At 44.0% G+C, this 22,088-nt stretch overlaps 1 protein-coding gene across 1 annotated transcript in view; it reads right to left on the reverse strand.

Moving 5' to 3' along the window:
- TNXB (tenascin XB) overlaps positions 1-22,088 on the reverse strand; it is a 73,542-nt gene that overhangs the window by 39,426 nt on the left and 12,028 nt on the right. The window contains exons 6-13 of the mRNA XM_044675267.1: positions 20,692-21,474; positions 19,212-19,304; positions 17,093-17,380; positions 13,224-13,490; positions 9,593-9,895; positions 8,329-8,604; positions 3,305-3,592; positions 1,702-2,028 (exon numbers count right to left, since the gene is read on the reverse strand). Of these exons, the coding sequence (XP_044531202.1) occupies positions 1,702-2,028; positions 3,305-3,592; positions 8,329-8,604; positions 9,593-9,895; positions 13,224-13,490; positions 17,093-17,380; positions 19,212-19,304; positions 20,692-21,474 (2,625 nt within the window). The remainder of the gene's footprint in view (positions 1-1,701; positions 2,029-3,304; positions 3,593-8,328; positions 8,605-9,592; positions 9,896-13,223; positions 13,491-17,092; positions 17,381-19,211; positions 19,305-20,691; positions 21,475-22,088) is intronic.

Here is a 22,088-nt window from a genome sequence, read left to right on the forward strand (position 1 = left end):
GGTTGTGGAAGCAACCAGTTCAGGAGAAGAATGTGGAAACAGGAATGGAAGGAAGCCCCTCATCCTAGACCATCAGCTCTCTGAAAGCCAGAGGCAGAGAGTAACTCCTTTCCCTATGCTTCCCCAACCTTTCTTGTTCATACTCTGAGGTCCAGAGCTGGTCCCCAGACACAGGCATGCCCCTCCCTCACCTTTTATTCCTTTTCCATGATCTATGGCTAAATGCAGTTCAGAACCACACCCCACCTGCACAGAGGAGAGGAATTTGAGGAAATGGTTGGACAAAGGACTCCCTGTGGAAGAATTAACAAGTTTTCCTTTCATTCTGAGAGTGCCTCATAAACTATGTGGCTATAGTATCTTGATTACCAGAAAAGGGTCATTTGACAGAGAGGAGAAATTCTAGAGGCAGGGTTGGAGTGAAGGCATAGATTTTCTATTTCTAAACAATTCTGAGCAAAGTTTTGCCTCATCCTCTAGTCTAAGTTTGGAACCTAGACAGGGTGGGTTCCAGTTGCTTTTAGTCCTGTGGAACCCATACCTCCCATATCATGAAAGGCAACTTTAAGCATCAGAAGCTTCAGTCTGACCCTGTATCTGCCACATGGTTTCCTGGGAGTCTTAGTTTCATCTTTGCAGCTCACTCTATAACCTCTGAATGGTTAAAATGGCAGGTCTTTCTTGAGGGCAAAGAAAGAAGAAAGAGGTAACCCTTAGTCCTGTGGGCTTGCACAGTTATCATTGTGCCCCATGATTCTGTTTCTCTTTGTGGGAACTGGAGTTCATTGGCTCCCACGGAGATCAAATACTTTTGCAGAAACACTTACCAAAATGGAATTTTTCCAGCCTATCACTACAGCATTAGATACTAGAATCAGTCATAGCATGAGATTTAGGGAGATATTATGCTGTACTCTGATAAACCCTATTTATTCGGTATCTGACAAACTTTAAAAAAAACAAACCCTTATCTTCTATGTTAGAATTGATTCTAAGGGAGAATAGTAGTAATGGCTAGGCAATTGGGGTTAAGTGACTTGCCCAGGGTCACACAGCTAGGAAGTATCTGTAGCCACATTTGAACCCAGGTCCTCCCAACCTCAGGCTTGGCACTCTACCAACACTGCTATTTAGCTACCCCTTGACCAACATTTTTCTTTAATCAATGGATATTTGGTAATATCCAGGATGGGGCAGGTAGGTGGCACAGTGGACAGAACACTGGGACTGGAGTCAGAAGACCGGAGTTTTTATCCTGCTTCAGAAACTTACTAGATTTTTAGCCCCAGGCAAGTCACTTAACCCTGTTTGCCTCAGTTTCATCATCTGTAAAATGAGCTGGAGAAGGAAATGGCAAACCATTCCAGTATCTTTACCAAAGAAACCCTTTGTAGGGTTTGTAGTCATGAAGAGTCAGATAAGCCTGAAATGACTGAAAAACAACAACAGCATCCAAGACCTCCAAGGTGAATGGCTGAACCTAATCATTAAAAATTGAAAGCTCAGCAAAAGGCCCATTTCCCCAGAGATCTATTTGAGTTCCAAGGCTGATAGAACTCAAGGCATCAAATGAAAGTAAGGGGAACTGGAAATTAGATCCCAAAGGGCCAGACCAAGTAAAGAATGAGGTCAATGATAAAGAAAGAAAGGCTTAGGTTAGCTCAAAGACCTACCTCTCAAGACCTTTTTGCTTTTACTCACCAGTGACACCAATGATGGAGATGGGGCCCACACGTTGTCCATCATGGAAACCATAAAGATTCAACTTGTATTTATGATCTGGCTCCAGGCCAGAGATGATGACCATGTTTTTATCACCCTCAACATGTACAACCTTAGGCTGTCCATCCCCATTCTTATACTGGATCATGAAGGATTCAAACTGGCCTTCTGGAACGGTCCAAGAAAGGTGAAGAGAGTTTGAAGTGGCATCTGTCACTATTAGCTCTTCCAGGCGGGGTTTAGCAGGTAGCTGAACGGTGTCAGTGTCTGGGGATGTGGGGGCTGGAGTTTCTTCCTCTGGTGGTGCTATGATAGATATAAGGAGAAAATTGCATTCGACAGAAAAGCTGGGTCTGTTCCTTTTCTGAACTTAACCACAGTTTGCAAAGAAATTGAGTCTACTCTTATGACAACTCCTCTCATTCACTTGGAAAACTGGTGACAGATAAGGGACTCACTAGTGTAGATATTCTAGAAATTTATTTATCAGGTGGGAATTTATCATCTAGTAGGGCTATAAGACCAACATAGATTAGATATACAATATTACATGTTAAGTACATTAGAGAGTTATAAGACAAGATGCTACCTGAAGTCCTGGGGGACTGTCTCCAGAGGACAAAAAAAGAACTTGAGAGATAATCTAGTTCAATTCCCTTATGCCAAGAGAGGTCAAGTGATTTGACTAAGGGCATATAGCTAATAGTAGAGCTGGTACTCTATAAGAGGGAAATACAAGTCAGAGGATCTAGGTTCAAATCTTGTCTCTATCACCTGTATGTGTTTTCTAGATCTCAGTTTTTTCCTTGATAAACTGGGAAAGAGACGAAGGGAAGGGCTTATATTAGATATTCAAGGTAAGGGCCCTTCAAGTTCTAAAATCTACACTCCTATGAGATTCCTCTGACCTCCTAGTAAAGGGCTTCTTCCCCCCACCTCCCCAACTCCTCCCTGCTTCTCTATATAAAAGCAGGGAAGTTGAAGCATTTGACATGTGAGAAAAGAAACTCAAGTGCCTGAAGTCCAAATTCCCCTAGCTTGGCATCCAAGGCCTCTGGAATCTTAATCCAAACTATCTTTATATATATATATATATATCCTCGCCCCGTACTTGGGCTAAACAGGACCACTTTTTGTCTTTTGAAAACATCCTGAGTCTTCACATCATTCTCAATGTCCCAAATGCCTTTCTCTGTTTCTATTCATTGAAATCCTGTCCATCCTTCAAAATCTGTTCAAATGCTTCCTCATCCATGAATACCCCATTCCTCGATGACCACAACCAGAAGTGATTTCTCTGTCCCACAAATTCTCTTTTGCACTTAGGGCATCCTGTTTTATGTTTGGTTATTTGTGTGCATGTCTGGCTTTGCCCATTTTGTTATAAGCCCCGTGAAGAAGCCTGGGACGATGCCTTATTTTATCTTTGTAACCTTTTTAGTTTGTTGAGGCTAGACTGAGGTATATACACTGAGATATAGAATCCAGTATTCACTGAATTAAGGAAATAGGAAGGAAAGAGTTTGTTATGTCAGAAAAAAGGGGGCAGGACATGTTAGCAGTCTTAATGATTCCTGGTCACCTGTCATAACAATAGTTGAGATGGGTCCCAGCTGCTTTCCCAAGTGGAATCCATAGACGAGCATCTTGTATTTACGAGAAGGCTCCAGGCCAGAAACCATGACTTCATTCTGGTCCCCTTCCACAGGCACCACCTGAAGCTGCCCATCTTTGTCTTTGTACTGGACCACAAAGGAGTCAAAGGAGCCCTGCTGGACGGTCCATGATAAGTGTACAGCATCCCTGGCCACAGACACCACTGTCAGTTTCTCCCCAAAGCGAGGCTTCAGAGGGCGTTGAGTTGGGGTTCCTGAGAATGAGAAAGAGACGAAGGAGGCCGAGTTGTCTCCAGAGTGCTGGGTGACTTCAGAACACAGGTGAGGGAGAGACTGGAAGCCCAACACATTGCCTGGGTTAATGCAAAAGACTTTGGGGAAAGTGTCTGTAGTCAAGGAGCTAAGGGAAAGGGTGACTGAGAAAGAGGAAAAAAAGGTGAAGTCCTGGCTAAGGCATCTAGGTAGATGTCATGGGAGAAGCTCAAATGCTTCCACTCAAAAATAGCACCAGCCAAAAGGAGGAGGTCAGGATATTTCTGGCCACGGAGACTGAAGTTCTATGACTTACAGGGCCAAAGCGGGGAACAGTGACGAAGTGTCCATGTTGGACACCAGCATGATACCATCCCATCCCATCCCATGTCAGGTACCAGGTGGAACTGTCAATCCCCATCTTTATACTGAACCAGAAAGGAGGAAGACTCAAGGACAGTCCAAAAGAAGAATAGGCTGTTCATGGTAGGGATCATTTTTGACAGCTGATAGAGAGCTCTATAGTTCTTCTAAAAGGACTCTCATCCAAATCATTTCCTTTCCTGGTTTAGAAAAACATAGACTAACTAGGTATTGTATCACCAATTACTTCCATTCTACCTCCAAACAATAATTTGTATGAATAACACAGCAATATGTTTTGTGTGATAATACATGTATAACCCAGATTGAATTGTTTGCCAACTCTGGAAGGGGGAAGGGAAGAAGGGAAGGAGACATTTTGGATTATATAACTTTGGAAAACTCATGTTAAAATAAAAAAATACTAATAAACAATATTTTATGTGATGCTTTACTGGTATTATTCTCATTTTATTCTTACAACAATCCTGGGAAATAGGTGCAATAATTTTCCCACTTAACAGATGAGAAAACTGAAGCGCACACAGAGGTTAACTAACTTGCCAAGGGTTGCATAGCTATTATTTGAATCTGGATTTGAACTCAGATCTTCCTGCTTCCTGGCCTGGTAGTCTTACCATTGTACCACATAATTGCCTCAAAGGCCTAAAATTTGCTTTGAAAGTTTTCAGCCGGACAAGAAGACTTTCCAGCTTCTCTCCAGTGTCAAACCTCTTATAGTCAGCAGGTTTTTTTTTTCAAGTCCTTGCACTTTTAATTAGAAAGATTTCTAAGAAATACTCATGAGGTTAAAGTCCTAAAGCAATTATTTCAAATGAGATCACTCTGATCAGAATGAAACAAAGGCCAACTGTTCAGGATTCCTCCAACTTTTTCCAATTGGAATAATTCTTTTCCCAAAGAATAAGGTAAATCATCACTGTGAGTAATAGTTTAAGACTAGCAACATCATACAGAATTACAAAATCAAAGATTTTGAGAGTTAGCAGGAAGTTCAGTGGCTATGTAGTACTACATATTTTGTTATAACAGGGATACTCAATCAGTCATCATTCAGACCTTTCTTGAGGACTTCAAAGAAGAGGGAACCCAGAATTCTTGGATGCAGCCCACTCCGCCTTTAACTCCAATTTTCAGGAAGATTTTCCTGAAATAAAACCCTATATTTGTCTCTTTGTAACTCCTATCCTTTTTTCCTGGTTCTGCCTTCTGGAGTCAAACAGAACAAGTAAGATTCCTCTTCTACATGACATAAGTGTTTTAAGTAAAACACTTAAAAACAAGTTTTATCCCCTCCACCCCAACACTCTTTTATCCTCCAAATTAAACATCACCAAGTCCTTCAACAATTTCTCATGAGATATGAACTCAAGGCCCTTGTACTGGTTGTCCTCCTTTGGTCACTCACTAGTTTATAGGAGATATTAAATTGTGGTCCTGAAAACTGAACCTACTACTCCATATGATGTCTAATGAAGGAAGAATATAGTGGAACTTCAATATTCCTAAAAACTATGCTCCTATTAGCACAAAATTAGCACAAAAGCTCCAGGAACTGATGCAGAGTGAAAGGAGCAGAGCCAGAAGAACACTGTACACAGAGACTGATATACTATGGTAAAATCGAATGTAATGGACTTCTGTACCAGCAGCAATGCAATGACACAAGACAGCTCTGAGGGATTTATGGAAAAGAATACTATCCACATTCAGAGGAAGGACCGCAGGAGAGGAAACATAGAAGAAAAACAACTGCTTGAACACATGGGTTGGAGTGGACATGATTGGGGATGTAAACTCGAAACTACCACACCAATGCAACTATCAACAATTTGGAAATAGGTCTTGATCAAGGACACATGACAAAACCAGTGGAAATGTGCATCGGCCATGGGGGGGGGGGGGAGAGCGGGGGGGAGTGAAGGGGAAAGTAGGAGCATGAATCATGTAACCATGTTAAAAACGAATATTAATAAATGTTTAAAAAAAAAAACAAAAAAGTCATGACAAGCATTTGAATCAAAGAAGATAAAATTAAATAGGATTAAATGTTAATTTTTACACTTTGGTACAAAAAATAGTGCAAATGTTTTGAATGAAATCTAAGAAATTTCTTGTCCTGAAGTTATGTTTAAGATGTGTATTGTGGCAGCCAGAAAAGGCTAATCTGATTTTGGACTGTGCTAATATGAGCATAGTTTTTAGGAATACTGAAGTTCCACTATATTCTTCCTTCATTAGACATCATATGGAGTACTAGGTTCAGTTTTCAATCAGCAGGTTTTTGCAGCCAAACATGTATCCCATCAGGGAGAGCCCAGCTCCTTGGCGGGGCTTCTGGCAGGTTGGCAGGGATGGGAGGGGGTGAGCTCCTTCTTTTCCCCTCTCCAGGTCTGCACAGTATTTGTCTCTTTCCTCCCTGCCCCAGGCTCTGCCCTCCTTCCCCATTTTCCTCTGCCTGGGCTCCTCCCTTCCAAATACCCAAGGGATAGGGAATGGCTGAAAGAGGGGACCAGGAATCCCTGAAAGGGAGCTCTTGCTAGGGAGAGGAGACAGGGGTTGATCTTACAGCTGCGGAGGGCACTCCATCCCTGGCCTCCTTGGACCTGGGCTTGGAGATGTGGTGCAGACCAGCGGGGGCGCCACTGCACCGACTCAGGAGGATGCCTGGGGAGTTCGCTGGTGGTGTGAGGGGAAGGGGGGGCTGTGGGAAGGAAGGGGGCACTGAGGGAAATGGATCAGGTGTCGGCCTCTCACGAGGAGTCTTGGGGCCTGGGAAAGCGCTGGCCGGCTGCCTCACTGGATACCGAGGGCGCTGACGGCATTGTTGTTGTTGAGTTTTTTCTGGCGATGGAGAGCCCCCAGGGGCGGGGGAGGGCCTGGCCAGAGCCCCAGGAAAGGGGAGACATCTGGCCTGGGCTGGACTGGGCAGCAAGCCCTCCATTTCTTTTGGTTCCCAGTTTCCAAGGCCCTGTGGGAGGGAGGAGGAGGGAGGCAGGGAGATGTAGGGGTGGAGGTAGAGGGTGTCTGACAAGCAGCCTGAGATGGGGCTGTTGGCTCAAAGGGAAAGCCAGGGGGAGGGCAAGGGAATGGTGAGGGGTCGTGAGGCTCCACCAAAGACCCGCCCCCCCCAGCTTCAGCAGACTAAGAACCTTCCTCCCCAGCTCTGTGCCAGAAGGTACAGCAGGATCACCTTCCAGAAAGGGCTGGGGGAGGCCAAGCCACATATATTGTGTAATACCCTCTTGGTTTTTACTATGCCATGCTGTGCTATGCCATATTATACTATACTAATTATTCAATACTATATTAAATTTTAGGGTGCAGCTAGGTGACACAATGAATAGAGCACTAGGCCTTGAGTCAGGAAGACCTGAGTTCAAATATGACCTCAGACACTTACTAGCTGTGTGACCCTGGGCAAGTCACTTAATCTCTGTTTACGTTAATGCACTAGAAGGAAATGGTAAACCACTCCAGTATTTTTGCCAAGAAAATCCCGTGAACAATATGGTCCACAAGGTCACAAAGAGTCAGGCACAACTGGACAACAACAACAAATATACTATACTATATTAACTATATAATATTCTATTATACTATATTAATTATATTATACTATACTGAATTTACTATACTAATTATATACTATAATATAATATGCTATATGAATTATACTATATGAATGATATAAAATGATACAATATACCATTGTTAAATTATATTATACTATTCTATTCTATTATATATTATAGTATTCTATTATACTATATTTACTATACTATATTAATTATATAACATATGTTAATTATACTATGTTTACTATACTAATTATATAATATCAGTTATACTATATTTATTACTATACTAATTATATTAATATTATACTATATTTACTATACTAATTATATGATGCTATACTATATTAATTATACTATACTATATTTACTATACTAATTATATAAATATTACAGCATATGTTTTATTATACTATTACTCTATTAAAATGATGTTTATGTTAACATTAAGTAAGTTTGTTCTTGTTATTTTCCTGAATTAATAGATTTAAATTTTATCAATTTTAATTTCAAATATGGTAAATATTGGTAGATATAATCCACATAAGGCAAAAGCTCTTTGTGGACTTTAAGTTAAGAGTCTAAAGTGGGTCTGAGACCAAAAAGTTTGGAAAGAATTGTCTTAGAAGAAAGAGAAAAAGTAGAGGAAGGGAAGAGGTGACAGGTGTTGTAGCAACCACAGAAAAGAGAAGTGCAAATGCAAAGGAGGAACAGAGAAAGGAGCAGGGAAGAAGAGCGGAGAAGCAGCGTGGTGAGGGCCAGTGTCTCTCACTTACTAGTCTTTGCATCGACAGATATTGGCCCGTGGCGTTTGCCATCTTTGATGCCAAAGAGAAGGAACTTGTACTTCTGGGAGTGCTCCAGGTCAGCTATAGTAACCTCATCCTGATTGCCCTCTGTGGATATCACCTGTGGCTGCCCATTCCTGTCATTGTACTGAATCTCAAAGGAGTCAAATTCGCCCTCAGTGACAGTCCAGGAAAGGCGCAAGGAGTCAGGGGTCACATCTGTTACTGTCACCTCTCCTAAATGGGGTTCTGCAGGTAATGAGCCTGGAACAAGAAAAAAAAGAGAGAAAATGGTTACTCTGAATAGAAGGTTTAAAAGTTACTACTGGTCTCTCACCAAAGAGCAAATTAAAATTTCCTAAAATGGGGCGGGAGGTGGGAGGATGAATCAGCTCAAGAGAGAGAAGAATGGCCATTAGGAAGAGGAAAGCCAAGAAGAAGACATGAAACAGTAGGGGCCAGTTTGGAAGGGAGGAAGAATGTGGAAGAAGGCCAGAGGACAATGAAAAAGAGAGGCTGGTTATGTCTTTAAAGAGATTAAAGAAACATGGATTATTTGACCCCAAATGAAAGGGCAAAAACAGGGGTTGTCTTAAATACTCCCAAGCCTAAGAAGATCACAAAAAGGAATGCAGGAACCAGATGCATTAAATCACAAGGAAATGTACCAAGTTGGCTTCAAGAAGAATTTAGGTTAGATGGAGGAAAGAACTGATTTGGGAAAAGAGGCTCCTCTCTGTCTGCTTTGAAGGAGTAGCCATCCAGCCTGGAGATAGCTGGCTGAATGAGATGACTAGGAATGATGGATTTACTTTTCCTGAAAGATAAGAGATTCTCTGCTTTGATCCAGTCACCGGGAGGGGGCAGAGGGGCAGAGGACTGAAAGAGATGTTGTTTAGTTGTTTTCAGTCGTGACTGACACTTTAGGACCCCATTTGAAGTTTTCTTGGCAAAGATACTAGAATGGTTTGCCATTTCCTTCTCCTGCTCATTTTACAGATGAAGAAACTGAGTCCAGCAGAGCTGTGACTTGTCCAAGATCCCACAGCTAGTAAGTATCTAAGGCCAAATTTGAACTCAGGAATATGTCTTCCTGACTCCAGGTCCAGCACTCTGTCCATTGCCCTATCTAGCTAAAGAGATAAAGGAGACTAAAAAGACAGCTGTGAAAGGGAGAGTCTGGTGAGGATTAAGAAATAAGAATAGAAGTGAGTGGAAATGGGGGTGTGTAAGAAGGGCTACTTTTACTCACCTGTTACTGCAATCACAGAAATGGGGCCCACCCGCTGTTTGCCTTGAAGCCCATAAAGATTCATCTTGTATTTCCTGGAAGGCTGCAGGTCAGAGATGATAACTTCATTCTGGCCCACCTCAACAGGCACCACTTGGGGCTGTCCATCCTTGTCTTTGTACTGAACCACAAAGGAGTCAAACTTGCCCTCAAGGATGGTCCAGAGGAGTCGAAGGGAATTCTGAGACACTTCTGTCACTGTCAACTCTCCCAGGCGGGGTTTGGGGCTTTCAGTGGTCTGTAGAGGCTCTTCCCATTGTGGAGCTGAAACAGATATAGAAGCTATTAGACCTTTCTTTTTCTTTGGTAGAAATTATGTTGTCAATTTTTTTACCAGATCTTTAAATAATTATATTATAAAATTACAAATGAAAAAAAATTAGCTAGAGAATATATTTCAGGTCATAGAAATAAGAGTGAATTGACTCATGGATAAGACTTCCAAGGGCCCAGAGCCATAGAGACCTCTAGTGGGGGGGGAAGGGAGTGATGGTAATATTAATATAGAATGACCTGAAACTCAATGGAGAAATCGAGGGCCTCTCAGTTACTCCCCTATGTAATCTTGAGCAAGACTTTTCACGTCTTTCTGCTTTAGTGGTGTCTTCTGTTTAAAATGAAACAGCCTACGGGGCAGCTGGGTAGCTCAGTGGAGTGAGAGTCAGGCCTAGAGACAGGAAGTACTAGGTTCAAACCCGGCCTCAGCCACTTCCCAGCTGTGTGACCCTGGGCAAGTCACTTGACCCCCATTGCCCACCCTTACCAATCTTCCACCTATGAGACAATACACCGAATACAAGGGTTTAAAAAAAAAAATGAAACAGCCTAGATGATCTCTAAGGTCCCAACCACCTCAAGTGACTTGCTCAAGATCCACATAGGCTACAAGTGAAAGACTTTAAAAAAATCCAAGCCTAAGTCTTCTGACTCCAAAATCTAGTGGTGTTTCTACTGTATCTCAAGGAATTCAGGGTACTCCTGAAAGCTAAATCCAGTGGTAGAAATGGCAGGAATGGTAACTATGAGATCAAATAAAGGAATTATAACCCAAGCTTTTCTAGGCAACTGGGACCAGACCAGAATTGATCAATTATATGCCTTCATATCCATTTTCCTTTGAGTACCCTCTTCCGACTTGGGTCCTCAGAGTTCTCGAGCTGCTTCTCTCCAGTCAAGGAAGAAAGCTTGGGAAATTCATTCATTCTATGAGAGTTAAAGTGCTATTCTCTCCAGAGGTATTTAAGTTATAAAGAAGATGTAAAGCAATGATTTGCCAAAAGCAGATTTTCAGTTTTCTGAGTGAAAGATATTTGGGGCAGGGAACCTTTCCTGGCCCCTCAATTATCCTATATTACCTATCTGCTGCTACACATAATCCATATAGTAGTATCTCTGCCTTTGTGGAGCTGATATCCTGAGAAGTTATAATAGGTGTTTTTGTCTCAGGGGAAGTGGGGAGATTCGATAGTGTATATGGAAGAGAATCTTCCCCCTGGACTCATCTAATCAATAGAAGACTTCTTAGAAGAGGCAAATAAGGGAAAGCTGAGCTCAAACAACAGAAGAGAGGTTATTAAAAAAGAGATGTTTGGGGAGAAGGCAGGGAGGACAGGAGAGAAGGAAAGTAAAAAAAATGAAAGGTAATTCTGGAGGAAAGGAAAGAAGACAGAGAGAACAAGGAGAGACAAGGGAGGAAATACAGGACAGAAGTGAAAAGACTCAATAAGAAGGCAGGGATTAAACAATTTGGAAAGAATCTTGGAATTAAAATAACAAGCAAGTTCAGAGTCCGATAGGGCCCTCTAAAGATAATCTTTTTCTCACTGTCTCTAGTTCATCCATACTACATTAAACCCAGCCCAAACTGGCTAGAAATCAAGACAAAGGGATGGTTCAGTCCTTCCTGGAAAACATTCTGGAAAATGCAATTTTATAACCTTTCTTGGATCCTTTGGACAAACTAACAAGAGTATATGTGTGTGGGAGGAAGAGGGGATATGGAAAAGGAAGAAAGGAAATGAGAGCTAGAGAGAAAGCAACAGAAACCATAAATGAAGAGGTGACTAGAGCCTGAACCAGGGTCTTAATTGTTACAGGAGGATGGAGAAGCAGTAAATCCATGAGAAATGGAGGAGTCAATAGATTGACTAAGAGTGCAAGTGGGTACAGAAGAAAAATGAAAGATATGATGGGGGAATGGCTTGGGCAGATTTTGGGAGGGGGTCATCTTCCACAGATAAAAGGAAAGTGAGTGGTTTACTCACTTTTTGGGAGATCTAAGAGAGTAAAAGAAGTCCTGAATATTTGGGGCAGCTGGGTAGCTCAGTGGATTGAGAGTCAGGCCTAGAGACCGGAGGTCCTAGGTTCAAATCTGGCCTCAGACACTTCCCAGCTGTGTGACCCTGGGCAAGTCACTTGATTCCCATTGCCTACCCTTACTACTCTTCTGCCTTGGAGCCAATACACAGTATTGACTCCAAGATGGAAGGTAAGGGTTTTAAAAAAAAAAAAAAAGGAAGTCTTGAATATAGTAGGAAGAAGAATACAGTAGGAAGAAGGGGAAGAGAATTTGATAATTTCAGAGCTGAGAAAGCACAAAAAAAGAAAAATTATAGAAACAGAGTAACACTAAAGAATCTTTTGGGGTCTAGGGCTTGCTTTTGATAAGGAGCAAGGGCAGAGAAAAAGAAAAAGAGCCAGAATCAAAGGAGGAAAGAGATCCCCCTAGAGAGGGGAAGTTTTCCTATTCTTACTCACCTGGGATAGCAACTACAAAAAGAGGGCCCACACAATGTTTGCTATGGACCCATAGAAATTCATCTTATATTTTCTGCTGGGCTCTAAGACAGAGATAGTGATTTCATTCTGGTCTTACCCAACAGGCACTGCCTGGGGTTTCCTATTTCTATCTTTATACTGAACCATACAAGAATCAAAGGGATCCTGGGAAACTGTCCACAAGAGACTCAGAGAATCTAAAGTCATATCTGTCACTATCAGCTCTCCAGGGCCTGATTTGCTGAGGGAGTAGGGAGTCTTTGTGCATGGAGCTGAGAAGGGTAGGGTTTCTTGGTCTATTCTTTTTGGGATGGGGGCAGTACAAAACAAAAAAGTAAGTCTGAGAATGATATTCCAAAGATTGAGGAGGAATCAGTCACTACATGAGCATCAATTAAGTTCTTAGAGAGATTTCTAGGGAATCCTATTTGGTTGTTGCCTGACCCACCCTTTATGATCAACTAACACATCACTTCACCCTGTTGGCCTCAGTTTCCTCATCTGTCAAATGACCTGGAGAAGGAGATGGCCAACCACTCTTTGCCAGGAAAACCCCAAATGGGTCACTAAGAATCAGACAGGACTGAAACAACTCAACAACAACAAACTATATATGACCTGAGCTCACAGGGGGAAGCAGCTGAAAGACAGAGGAAAACAGAGACAGTCTGAAACCTGGAGAATGAGGCCAGCATGTCAGAAACTTTAAAAGATTCCTTGGAAAGACTGTCATGCTAGTCACAGGGCTGGAAAGGGAAAGTATAAGAACTGAAGATCTATGATGGTTTCAGATACCATTCTTGCCTCTGCTTACCCGTAGTTCCATCAGCAGTGAGGGGACCATGACGTTTCTTGCCAACAAGTCCATACAAGATGAATTTATACTTCCGGTTAGGATCCAGTTGAGAGACAGTTATGGAACGTTCAGGTCCCTCCACAGGAACTATCTGGATCTGCCCATCCTTGTCCTTATATTGGACCAAGAAGGAATCAAATTGGCCTTCAGGGACAGTCCATGAAAGATGCAGGGAATTAGAAGTGGGGTCTGTTACCCATAACTCTCCAAGCCGAGGTCGAATCCCTGGGTGAGAGAAAGCTGAGAAAGGGAGGCAAAGAAAAAAGGTATAAGGAACAGGTCACAAAATTCTTCTCCCTGATCCAAACACACACAGACCTAGGAGGTCAAGGAAAAAAGGTTATAGGCATTCTATCTTTCTTCCTCCCTCCCTGCCCTCCCCATCATACTGGTGCAAGATTCCCCAGTCCAAATGAGGACTCCTCTTGGAAGAAAATTCATCTGCAGCAACATGCACAAAGAAATCTTCCCCAAGATTTAACCTCTATCCCAAATACAATCTCAATTTCTTTTTTTGGTTTTATTCTCCAGGGATATTGGGAGTCTCTTCAAGACACCTGCCTTCAGACTCCCCATTTCAAAACTTAGTCTTCCCTTTCTCCTCCTCCTGGCAGAAGCCATTTACTTGCCTTCTGCTCTATACCCTCTCCAAAAAAGGGGAGAAGAGGATTTTTTTGAGGAGGACATTTTAAGGAAGAAATTGTAGTAGAGGAGAGACAGGGACAGATCTAACAGAAAGAGAAGAGATTGGGATGGTCAGGGAGTCAGAAATGATTATAAACTACCAGAAGGCGGGGAGTATGTTTTCTACGTCTTTTCTGTTCTCCAAAAGTGACCAGCTCGAGACAGCCTTAGCAGCACTACTCTGTCTCTAGGATAAATTATAAACAATTCTGGCTATTAAGCCTTTCCCAACCTGGTTCCCATCTAGTCAATGAACTCAAGTTAAAGTGGATGCTTAGAATGCCTTCCTTCCCACACAGAGAATCAACCCCTACTTTCCTTAAAAACTCAGTTTTTGGAGGTTCTCCTGAGTCCCTTAGAAATAACTTTGTATCTATTAAGGGGGCAGCTAGGTGGCTCAGTAGATTGAGAGCCAGGGCCAGAGACAGGAAGTCCTGGGTTCAAATCTGAACTCAGATTCTCCCTATCTGTGTGACCCTGGGCAAGTCCCTTAACTCCCATTGCCTAGCCCTTACTGCTCTTCTACTTTAGGTTTTTTTAAAAAAGAACTTTGTATTTATTTTGTAGCCACTTCTTAAAAAAATATGTTATTTATTGAATAAAAGCAACAGTTCAATAACTCAAGTCCATTAGTCACATACTCTGAATAACTTCAAGTCATTGAGAGGCAGATTTACACAGAGAACATAACAAGCAATGGTGATTTTCTGCCTTCCTCAATTCATTTTGGGGGGAAAAAGATAAGTTTTGTGAAATTTTTAAAAATGCATTTCTTGAAAGTATCTTTTGCCTTGCCCTTATCCCTTTCCCATTTCTCAAATTGAAGTTTACTTGGCACACTCAAATCCTCTACACTGGGACTGAAATAAGACCTGTGATTACATTGTTTAAGGTAACACCCCACTGAGGAAAATCCTTTTAGCAATTAATATTGATTTGCAATAATAACTTATTAAGTAATTAATTGCAAGTTGTAAGATTAGACAATTGCCTGGGGCAATGAGAGATAAAGTAAGTTGCCAAGGGTCATACAATCTAGGTACTAGGTAGAACATGAACTCAGGACTTCCTGATTCAGAGATCAGTTTTCTATACAATATAGCATAATGATTCTCATCTTTTATAAAAACATAAAAAGTGTGTAGCCACTTTTTAAAGTATGTTTTCAACCCCCCCCCCACCATGTAAAATTCTTGGGGGGCAGGAATATTTTTTTCCTTCTATTCCTAGGACCTAGATATTGTCTATCAGTCAATCAGTTAACTACTTAAGTCAGGCACTGTGCTAAGCACTGAGGATTCAAAGAAAAGCAAAAAATAGTCCCTGTCCTCAAGAAGCTCACAGTCTGGGGGCAGCTGGGTAGCTCAGTGGATTAAGAGCCAGAGCCAGAGATGGGAAGTCCTAGGTTCAAATCTGAACTCAGACTCTTCCTAGCTGTGTGACCCCATTGCCTACCTTTACCACTCTTCTGTCTTGGAACTGATACACAGTATTGATTCTAAGATGGAAGGTGAGGGTTTTAAAAAGAAGAAGAAGCAGAAGCTCACGGTTTAATGGGGGAGACAAAATATAGTTATCTGTGAACAAGATATAAACGGGAGAAACAGGAGATAATCAACAGAGACTTATGGTGAGTGAAAATTACTTTCTCCTTCTATGTGTGGGAATGGCATATAGTTATTTCTGTGCCTTTGTAAATCTGTGATGATCTGAGGTCAATGCTTCCTAGATAAGGGGTGGAGAAGGAGAGAGAAGTAACACAAACCATGATTCCTCAAACTGAGCCAGAAAAAAGAATTGGTGAAATTTTATAAATGTGGAGGACTGATAGTATGAATAAGCATTGACTCAGGAGAATGGTAGAAGTGGTCAGAAGAGCCCAGGTTTGAATTCAAACCTGTGCTGGTACGCAGGCAGCTGGCTCTTCTCTGGTGGCAGAATGTTGGCAGGCTACATGGCAGGGCCTAGGTCCAAAGGCTACCCCCCTCCTGACATATGATCTCACTCTTTCAACTGCTGACAGAGAAGTAACGGACTAATGTGCAGAATGAGATGCATTTTTGGATATGGCCAATATGGGAATTTGTTATGCTTAACTATGCTTATTTATTATAAGGATTCTCTCTCTTCCCACCACCCCCTCTGTAAGTTGGGAAGCAGAGAAAATAAATGCTTGATACTTAAATAAAAGTTAAAAAATATAATGGGATAGCCAAAGAAGTTGTGCCTGAAGTATCTTAGGAAAAGATTCCCACTCTAAAATTCCATAAACATATTTGGTTTATTTTCCTTTCTAGTAAAGTCTTTTTAAAAAATCCCAACCGTTGTCTTGAATTGGTGAGAGGTAATCCAGAGGATACTGGGATAATCCCAGAGGCCAAGTACAGATAAGAGCAGAAGGGGCTGCTGACCCTTAGAAGCTCTGAGAGGTAGGTCCTCTGTAAACCAAATAATGAAAGGAAGAAAACTCCAGCTGGAGCTAGGGCTAAACTGCTACCACTAGTCCTCTTCCTGTTTGGGCTCATTTCTTTATAGGAAAGTATCCTTGTGGCACTCTCTATTCATTTCCTCAGCCCTACCAGAATAGAGAATGGGAAAGAGCCCTGGGATTGCTGTCTTTTCTTTTTTCTTTTCTAAAACCCTTACCTTCTGACTTGGAATTGATGCTAAGTATTAGTTCTAAGGCAGAAAAGTGATAAGATCTAGGCAATTAAAGTTAAATGATTTGCCCACGGTCACACAACTAGGAAGTGGCTGAGGTCAAACATGAACCCAGGACATCTCCAAGCCTGGCTCTCTATCCAGTGAGCCACTTAGATGTCCCACTGCTGTCCATTTTATTTTATTTTAACTCTTACCTTCTGTCTTAGAATTACAGTTCGGTATTGGTTCCAAGGCAGAAGAGCAGAAAGGGCTAAGCAATCAGGCAACTGAAGTTAAGTGACTTGCCCAGGGTCATACAGCTAGGAAGACCACTGCCTATTTTTAGGCAGCTGCCCCTCCTACTAGACCCTGTTGCAGTGGGTGGATGCTAGTAGATATTAAGTGAATGGAGTCAAAGAGATATTTGGGAAAGGAAAGAACAAGAAAAAAGAGGGAGAATGGGAAGATGATGGGGTGGGGGTGGGGGCATTCCCACTCACGTGTCTTAGCCTCAACAGTGAGGGGGCCATGGCGCTTCTTGTCAGTGAGCCCATAAAGATTGAATTTGTACTTGTGGCCAGGATCCAGAGAAGCGATGAGGACAGAGTGCTGGAGACCTTCCACTGTCACCACCTGGAGTTTTCCATTCTTGTCTTTATATTGGATCACGAAGGAGTCAAACTGGCCCTCAGGAACAGTCCAGTAGAGGTTGACAAAGTTTGAGGACACATCCAGAGCCTGCAACTCCCCAAGTCGAGGTGGGACAAAATGTGTCCCAGTTTTATTAGCTGTGGGAACAAATTACAATAGGCAATAACAAGAGCTTTCCTTCTTTTCCTCTCACCTCCCTCCTCTCTCCTGGGCAACTCCTCCTGGCCTGGACTGGCCTTCTGACCAGGACCCAAGAGGTCCATTTTTAGCATTGGCCCTCCCTCATACTCTCTACTTCTCTCCCTAATTTCATAATTTCAGTCTTTGTTGATTTTTTCCCCCTTTGGGCTTCCCCCACAATTCCTCCTACTGGCTAATAAGGGGAGAGATTAGTGATTTCTTTCTTTGAGAAGGTTTCAATCCCTTTCTTCATTTTATCTCTATTAGTTTCAATCCCTCCCTCCAGTATTTTCTCTTGCTATTGTCATCAGTGATGGTTTTGAAGTCCCTCCCTTCTGGTTCTTATCCCTACCCAATCCCCCAAAGGGTACCTGTGGTGAGGTTGGCCCGGAGGGGTGGGGAGAGAAGACCACCCCGCACCCCATAGAGGATGATTGTGTAGGGGGTATGGGGCCAAAGCCCTGACAGCCTGGCTACCCGCTGGTCCCCTGGCACTGCCACCTCCTGAGGGGTCCCTCCCCACCCATGAAAGGGCTCCACCCTCAGCAGGAACTCGTTGAAATGACCACGCGGTACTGTCCACTGCAGACCCAGCTCTCCTGGGGCTAGTTCCACTGCCCGAAGCCCGCCCAGTGTTGGAATCCCTAGTGTAGGGGTAGTGGGGGATGTGGGGAGGAGTTGGAGGGAGTGAAGTGGAAGACATCACTGGAGCCCAAGCCCTCCAGGGCCTTTCCTCTTCCACTCCTTACAAGAGTTTTTTGAGGACTAGATCGGACCAGGAGGACAACATACTAAAAACAATAAGGGAAGGAACTTAAAAGCATGAGGCTTTCAACCTGGAGTCAGGAATCTCCACATTCCCACCCCCTCATCCTAATCTCAAGGTCTCAAGTCATCAATATTTTTGTCATTCTGCCTTCCATTCCTATCTTCATCTTGTTCTTTCCATTCTCTGCTTCTTTTCTTCTCTGTCTTTCAATCTGCCTTCTCTCTGGCTTTGCTTCCCTGGCACCTCTCTTTTATCCTCTATCTTGAATGGGAGAAGCACTCAGTCCTTCCTGTCTTCTATCCTTCAGTCTTGCTCTCCTTAGCCCTTCTGTCCATTTCTCCTCTTTGTCATTATTTGATATCTCTCAATTCCCCAGTCAAAGGATTTATAACCTGTATGGATATAAGATCTTCTAGTCCAATGCCACCATTTTTCAGATGAAGAAACTAAGGCTTAGAGAGGTTGAGTGACTCTTGTTCAAAGAAGTAAGAGAATTTAGATTTGAACTCGGGTCTTCTGACTCTTCAACCAGGGCTCTTTTTTCTATACCTGTTGCCATCTTCTTCTTTCTTTTTGTCCCACCATAACAAAACTCTAACTTTTCATGTTATCTCTGTCTCTCATTTTCTTCTTCTGACACCAGACCTATTGTGCCTCCCTTTTTCTATCACTTTGCTCCTAGGTCCATCACTCCCCACTGGGCTGGCATTTCTGTTCCCACTCTGAGACTCTGACTGAACAACACCTTCCCTCCCTGTTTATCTGGGCAAGTTGTACCTAGAATGACTTAGTGAGTGTGGGGAGCAGTGAACTCTCCTTCATGGAGGACCCCATGGGCTGGTACTGGCAATTAGCCCTGCGGAACCCCTTCCCAAGCAGCTGTTTCTTGTGGAGCTCAGGCCATTTGCACACTGGCAGATGAAGTAAGGATTGTACAAAGGTGTTAGGCTAGGCTCTCCAGGACACAGGGAGCTGCCCTGCTTTATCTGTGCTTATCACCTTGAACTCTACCAACTCACCTGGGCGCGTCACGATGTGTGCCTGAGCATCCTGGGTTGTTGTTGGTGGGGACAGCTCTAAGACAGGAGGCTCATCTGTGGCACCAAAGGGGCCTGGGGAGAGTTAATGAAGAGGGGAGAGAGAGAGAAAATAATAAAGAGATAAGAGAGTCAATATTAAAAATTAAACCTCAGTCTTCTGACCTCCATTCTTCTGAACATCCTGTCTCTCTAAGTTGGCCTCCTCTGAAGAGCCCGTTAATTTACCCAGAGCCTTGTGCCTGCTCCCTGGTTTCCTTACATTACAACCCAAATTCCTCTACCTCCCCTTTGTTCCCACAGAGTTGCCCAGTTCCTTCAGAATCCTAAGAGGTAAGAATACCACTGAGTGCATAGTAGGTACTCAATATATACTTGTAGAATAACTGGCATCCCCCATTCTTTTAAGAGTCTCCAGTGCCTGACAAAAGCCTTTCATTTCCCTCCTGTCTTCCTAGAGGACCCAGAAGTCACCCTACCCAAGTACCCTGTGGAATCTGGCCCTTCAAAGACCCCCATCTCCCCTCAGACCCCTCCCAATTGTTCGTAGGGGGGATCCTGGCCTCCATTAGTGCTGCAGTGAGAAGCCTGGAAGAAAGGAGGAGATGGTGGTGTTAGCAGAGGATGCAGGAGAGAAAGAAAGCAAGAAGGGGGTGGTAGGGAAAGGCTCCATTCAGGACCAGGTGGCATCTGTGCCCTGTGGGGAAAGAAGATTTCCATCCTACTCCCCATAGCTGCCACAGCTCCCTTATCCAGGCCCCAGGTATTGCCTGTGGGAGAGAAAAGTGAGAGGAGGGCAGATGAGCCAGCCTGGGATAGGCAGATGAAGAAAAAACAGTAGTTTCAATGCCATCCCAATCAAGTCTCTTCCAATGGCCTCCGGTTTTCCATCTTTTGGACCAGGCAAATCTTGCAGACAAGTAACAGCCAGTGATGGACCTGAAAGATTCCCCCTTCCGTGGGCAATCCTCCCTAGGGTACCTATATAACAACATCCCTGTTCTCAAAGCCTGCTGGCCACATGGGCAGCCTTCCCCACTTCCCAATCCCATTCATCTGCCTCCAACACTACCCTAAAAATCAGACCAGCATGTTCTGGGATTTGAAAGAAAATTGGCAGCCACCTCAAGGACATGAAATTGCCTTGACTTTGTTTTTTTCACCCAGGGCCTGTGTACAGGCCCTAGTGAAGTCTTTGACTATGGGGAGGTCAAAGGTATATTTTTTGTTGTAGGGAGATGATAGAATCTCTGAATCTGGTGTGATGCAAGAAGAAGGAAGTGGGGAGTAAATCGAGGGGCAATTGACAAACTCAGGCAGCATCAGTGCACATTTCAGGGGAACATAAACTTTTTACAGTTAGAGGAGAAAGCTCCGCACTGCTGGGTAAGCAACTTCTGAGTTGAAAAGGCAAGATATGTGGATGGAGAGGGAGGTCCCCAAGGCAGACAACACACGCTACCTGTAGTGGTGATGAAGGCGTAGGACTTGGAGGCCTGCCCATCCTGGACCCCATGGACCTCCACATGGTAGGTAGTGCTAGGCCTCAGGCCAGGCAAGCGGGCGGTGCGTGTTGCCCCTGGTACTGCAAGTTCCCCACTGGGCCCTTCCATGGGAGAGAGGGGCTGCCAGCGCAGCACCACCTGATCAAAGTGGCCCCGGAGCCCATCCAGGGAGACCAGCAAGGCCCCATCGGCTGAGCTGCCCAGCACTTCAGGTTTGGGGTGGCGGGGGGAAGGGCTGGGAAGTAACGAGGGTGGGAAGGGGAAGTGCACCCCTTTCTCCTGGTCCACACCTTCAGGGATGTGGCCATGGGTGTCTCTGGCAGAGTTCGGTTTCCTGGCACCTGGGTCCAGATAGGCAGTGGGTTGGGGCTTGTGGGACAGTGGTGATGGGGGTGCAGGAAGCCCAGCTGCCCAGCGCTGCAGGTAGGCATAGATGGAGCGGGCCACTGAGGTGTAGGTCTGGTTGCCACGAAGGGAGTAGCCAGAGGCTCGTAGGTACCTTTCCACATCCTGTACGGAGCCCCAGGAAGAGCCTAGTTTTGATGTGAGGTTCCGCAAGAACCGTGGTGGGGGAAGCCCCAAGGGCACCTTTGGATCTTCCTCTTCCACAGGCCTTGGTGGCCGGGGGTCCAGGTCAGGTCGGGGACCTGGTCGGGGACCTGGTCGGGGTCGGGGTCTGGGTGGGGGTCGAGGGGGTGGGGCTGGGGGACGGGTGTCCAGGTAATTGTGGTGGGCTGGTGCTGCCAGGGGGCAAAAAAGGAGGGGGGAAAATGAATCAGTGGGTTGCCCCACCTAGGTCTCCCAGAAAGTAATCTCTCACATCCCTCCCTTCTCAACCCTTGTCATTAGAATTGAGAGACCTGTCCTCCCTCAGCCCGTGCCCCGCCTGGAATGATAAAGGAGAGAGAGAAATGTTATTGTCCCCAGTGCCCCTTTCATTCCCCACCCACCATGCCCCATAATCTGATGCCCCCTAGAAAGAAAAGAAGTCAGTGGATAGATTCTTGAGTCTGGAGTGGGGAGAGGGGGTGAAAACAGATAAAGAAAAGATGCCAAAGAAAGAAGAAACTGAGAGCCACAATGGGGTGAGCTTCCCACCTGCCAAAGAAGAAGAAAAAGAAGGAAGATCCAAGGATCTGTTAAGAGACACCACATCCCCAACCCTGTCCATTACTTCCTCCACTGATCAGGGTGCCCCCTAATCCCCAGAGCAGAGATATCCCCTCTCCTAAAACTACCCTCATCACTGACTTGCTGACCCTGACTTTTCTGATTCCAACCATGACCCAATCTGAATTTTAACCTCTACAACAAGACTCTCACCCTCAAAACCTAGGGTTTGGCTGGACTTTTC

The sequence above is a fragment of the Gracilinanus agilis genome, chromosome 4, assembly GCF_016433145.1.
Source record: "Gracilinanus agilis isolate LMUSP501 chromosome 4, AgileGrace, whole genome shotgun sequence".
NCBI classification, from domain to species: Eukaryota; Metazoa; Chordata; class Mammalia; order Didelphimorphia; family Didelphidae; genus Gracilinanus; species Gracilinanus agilis.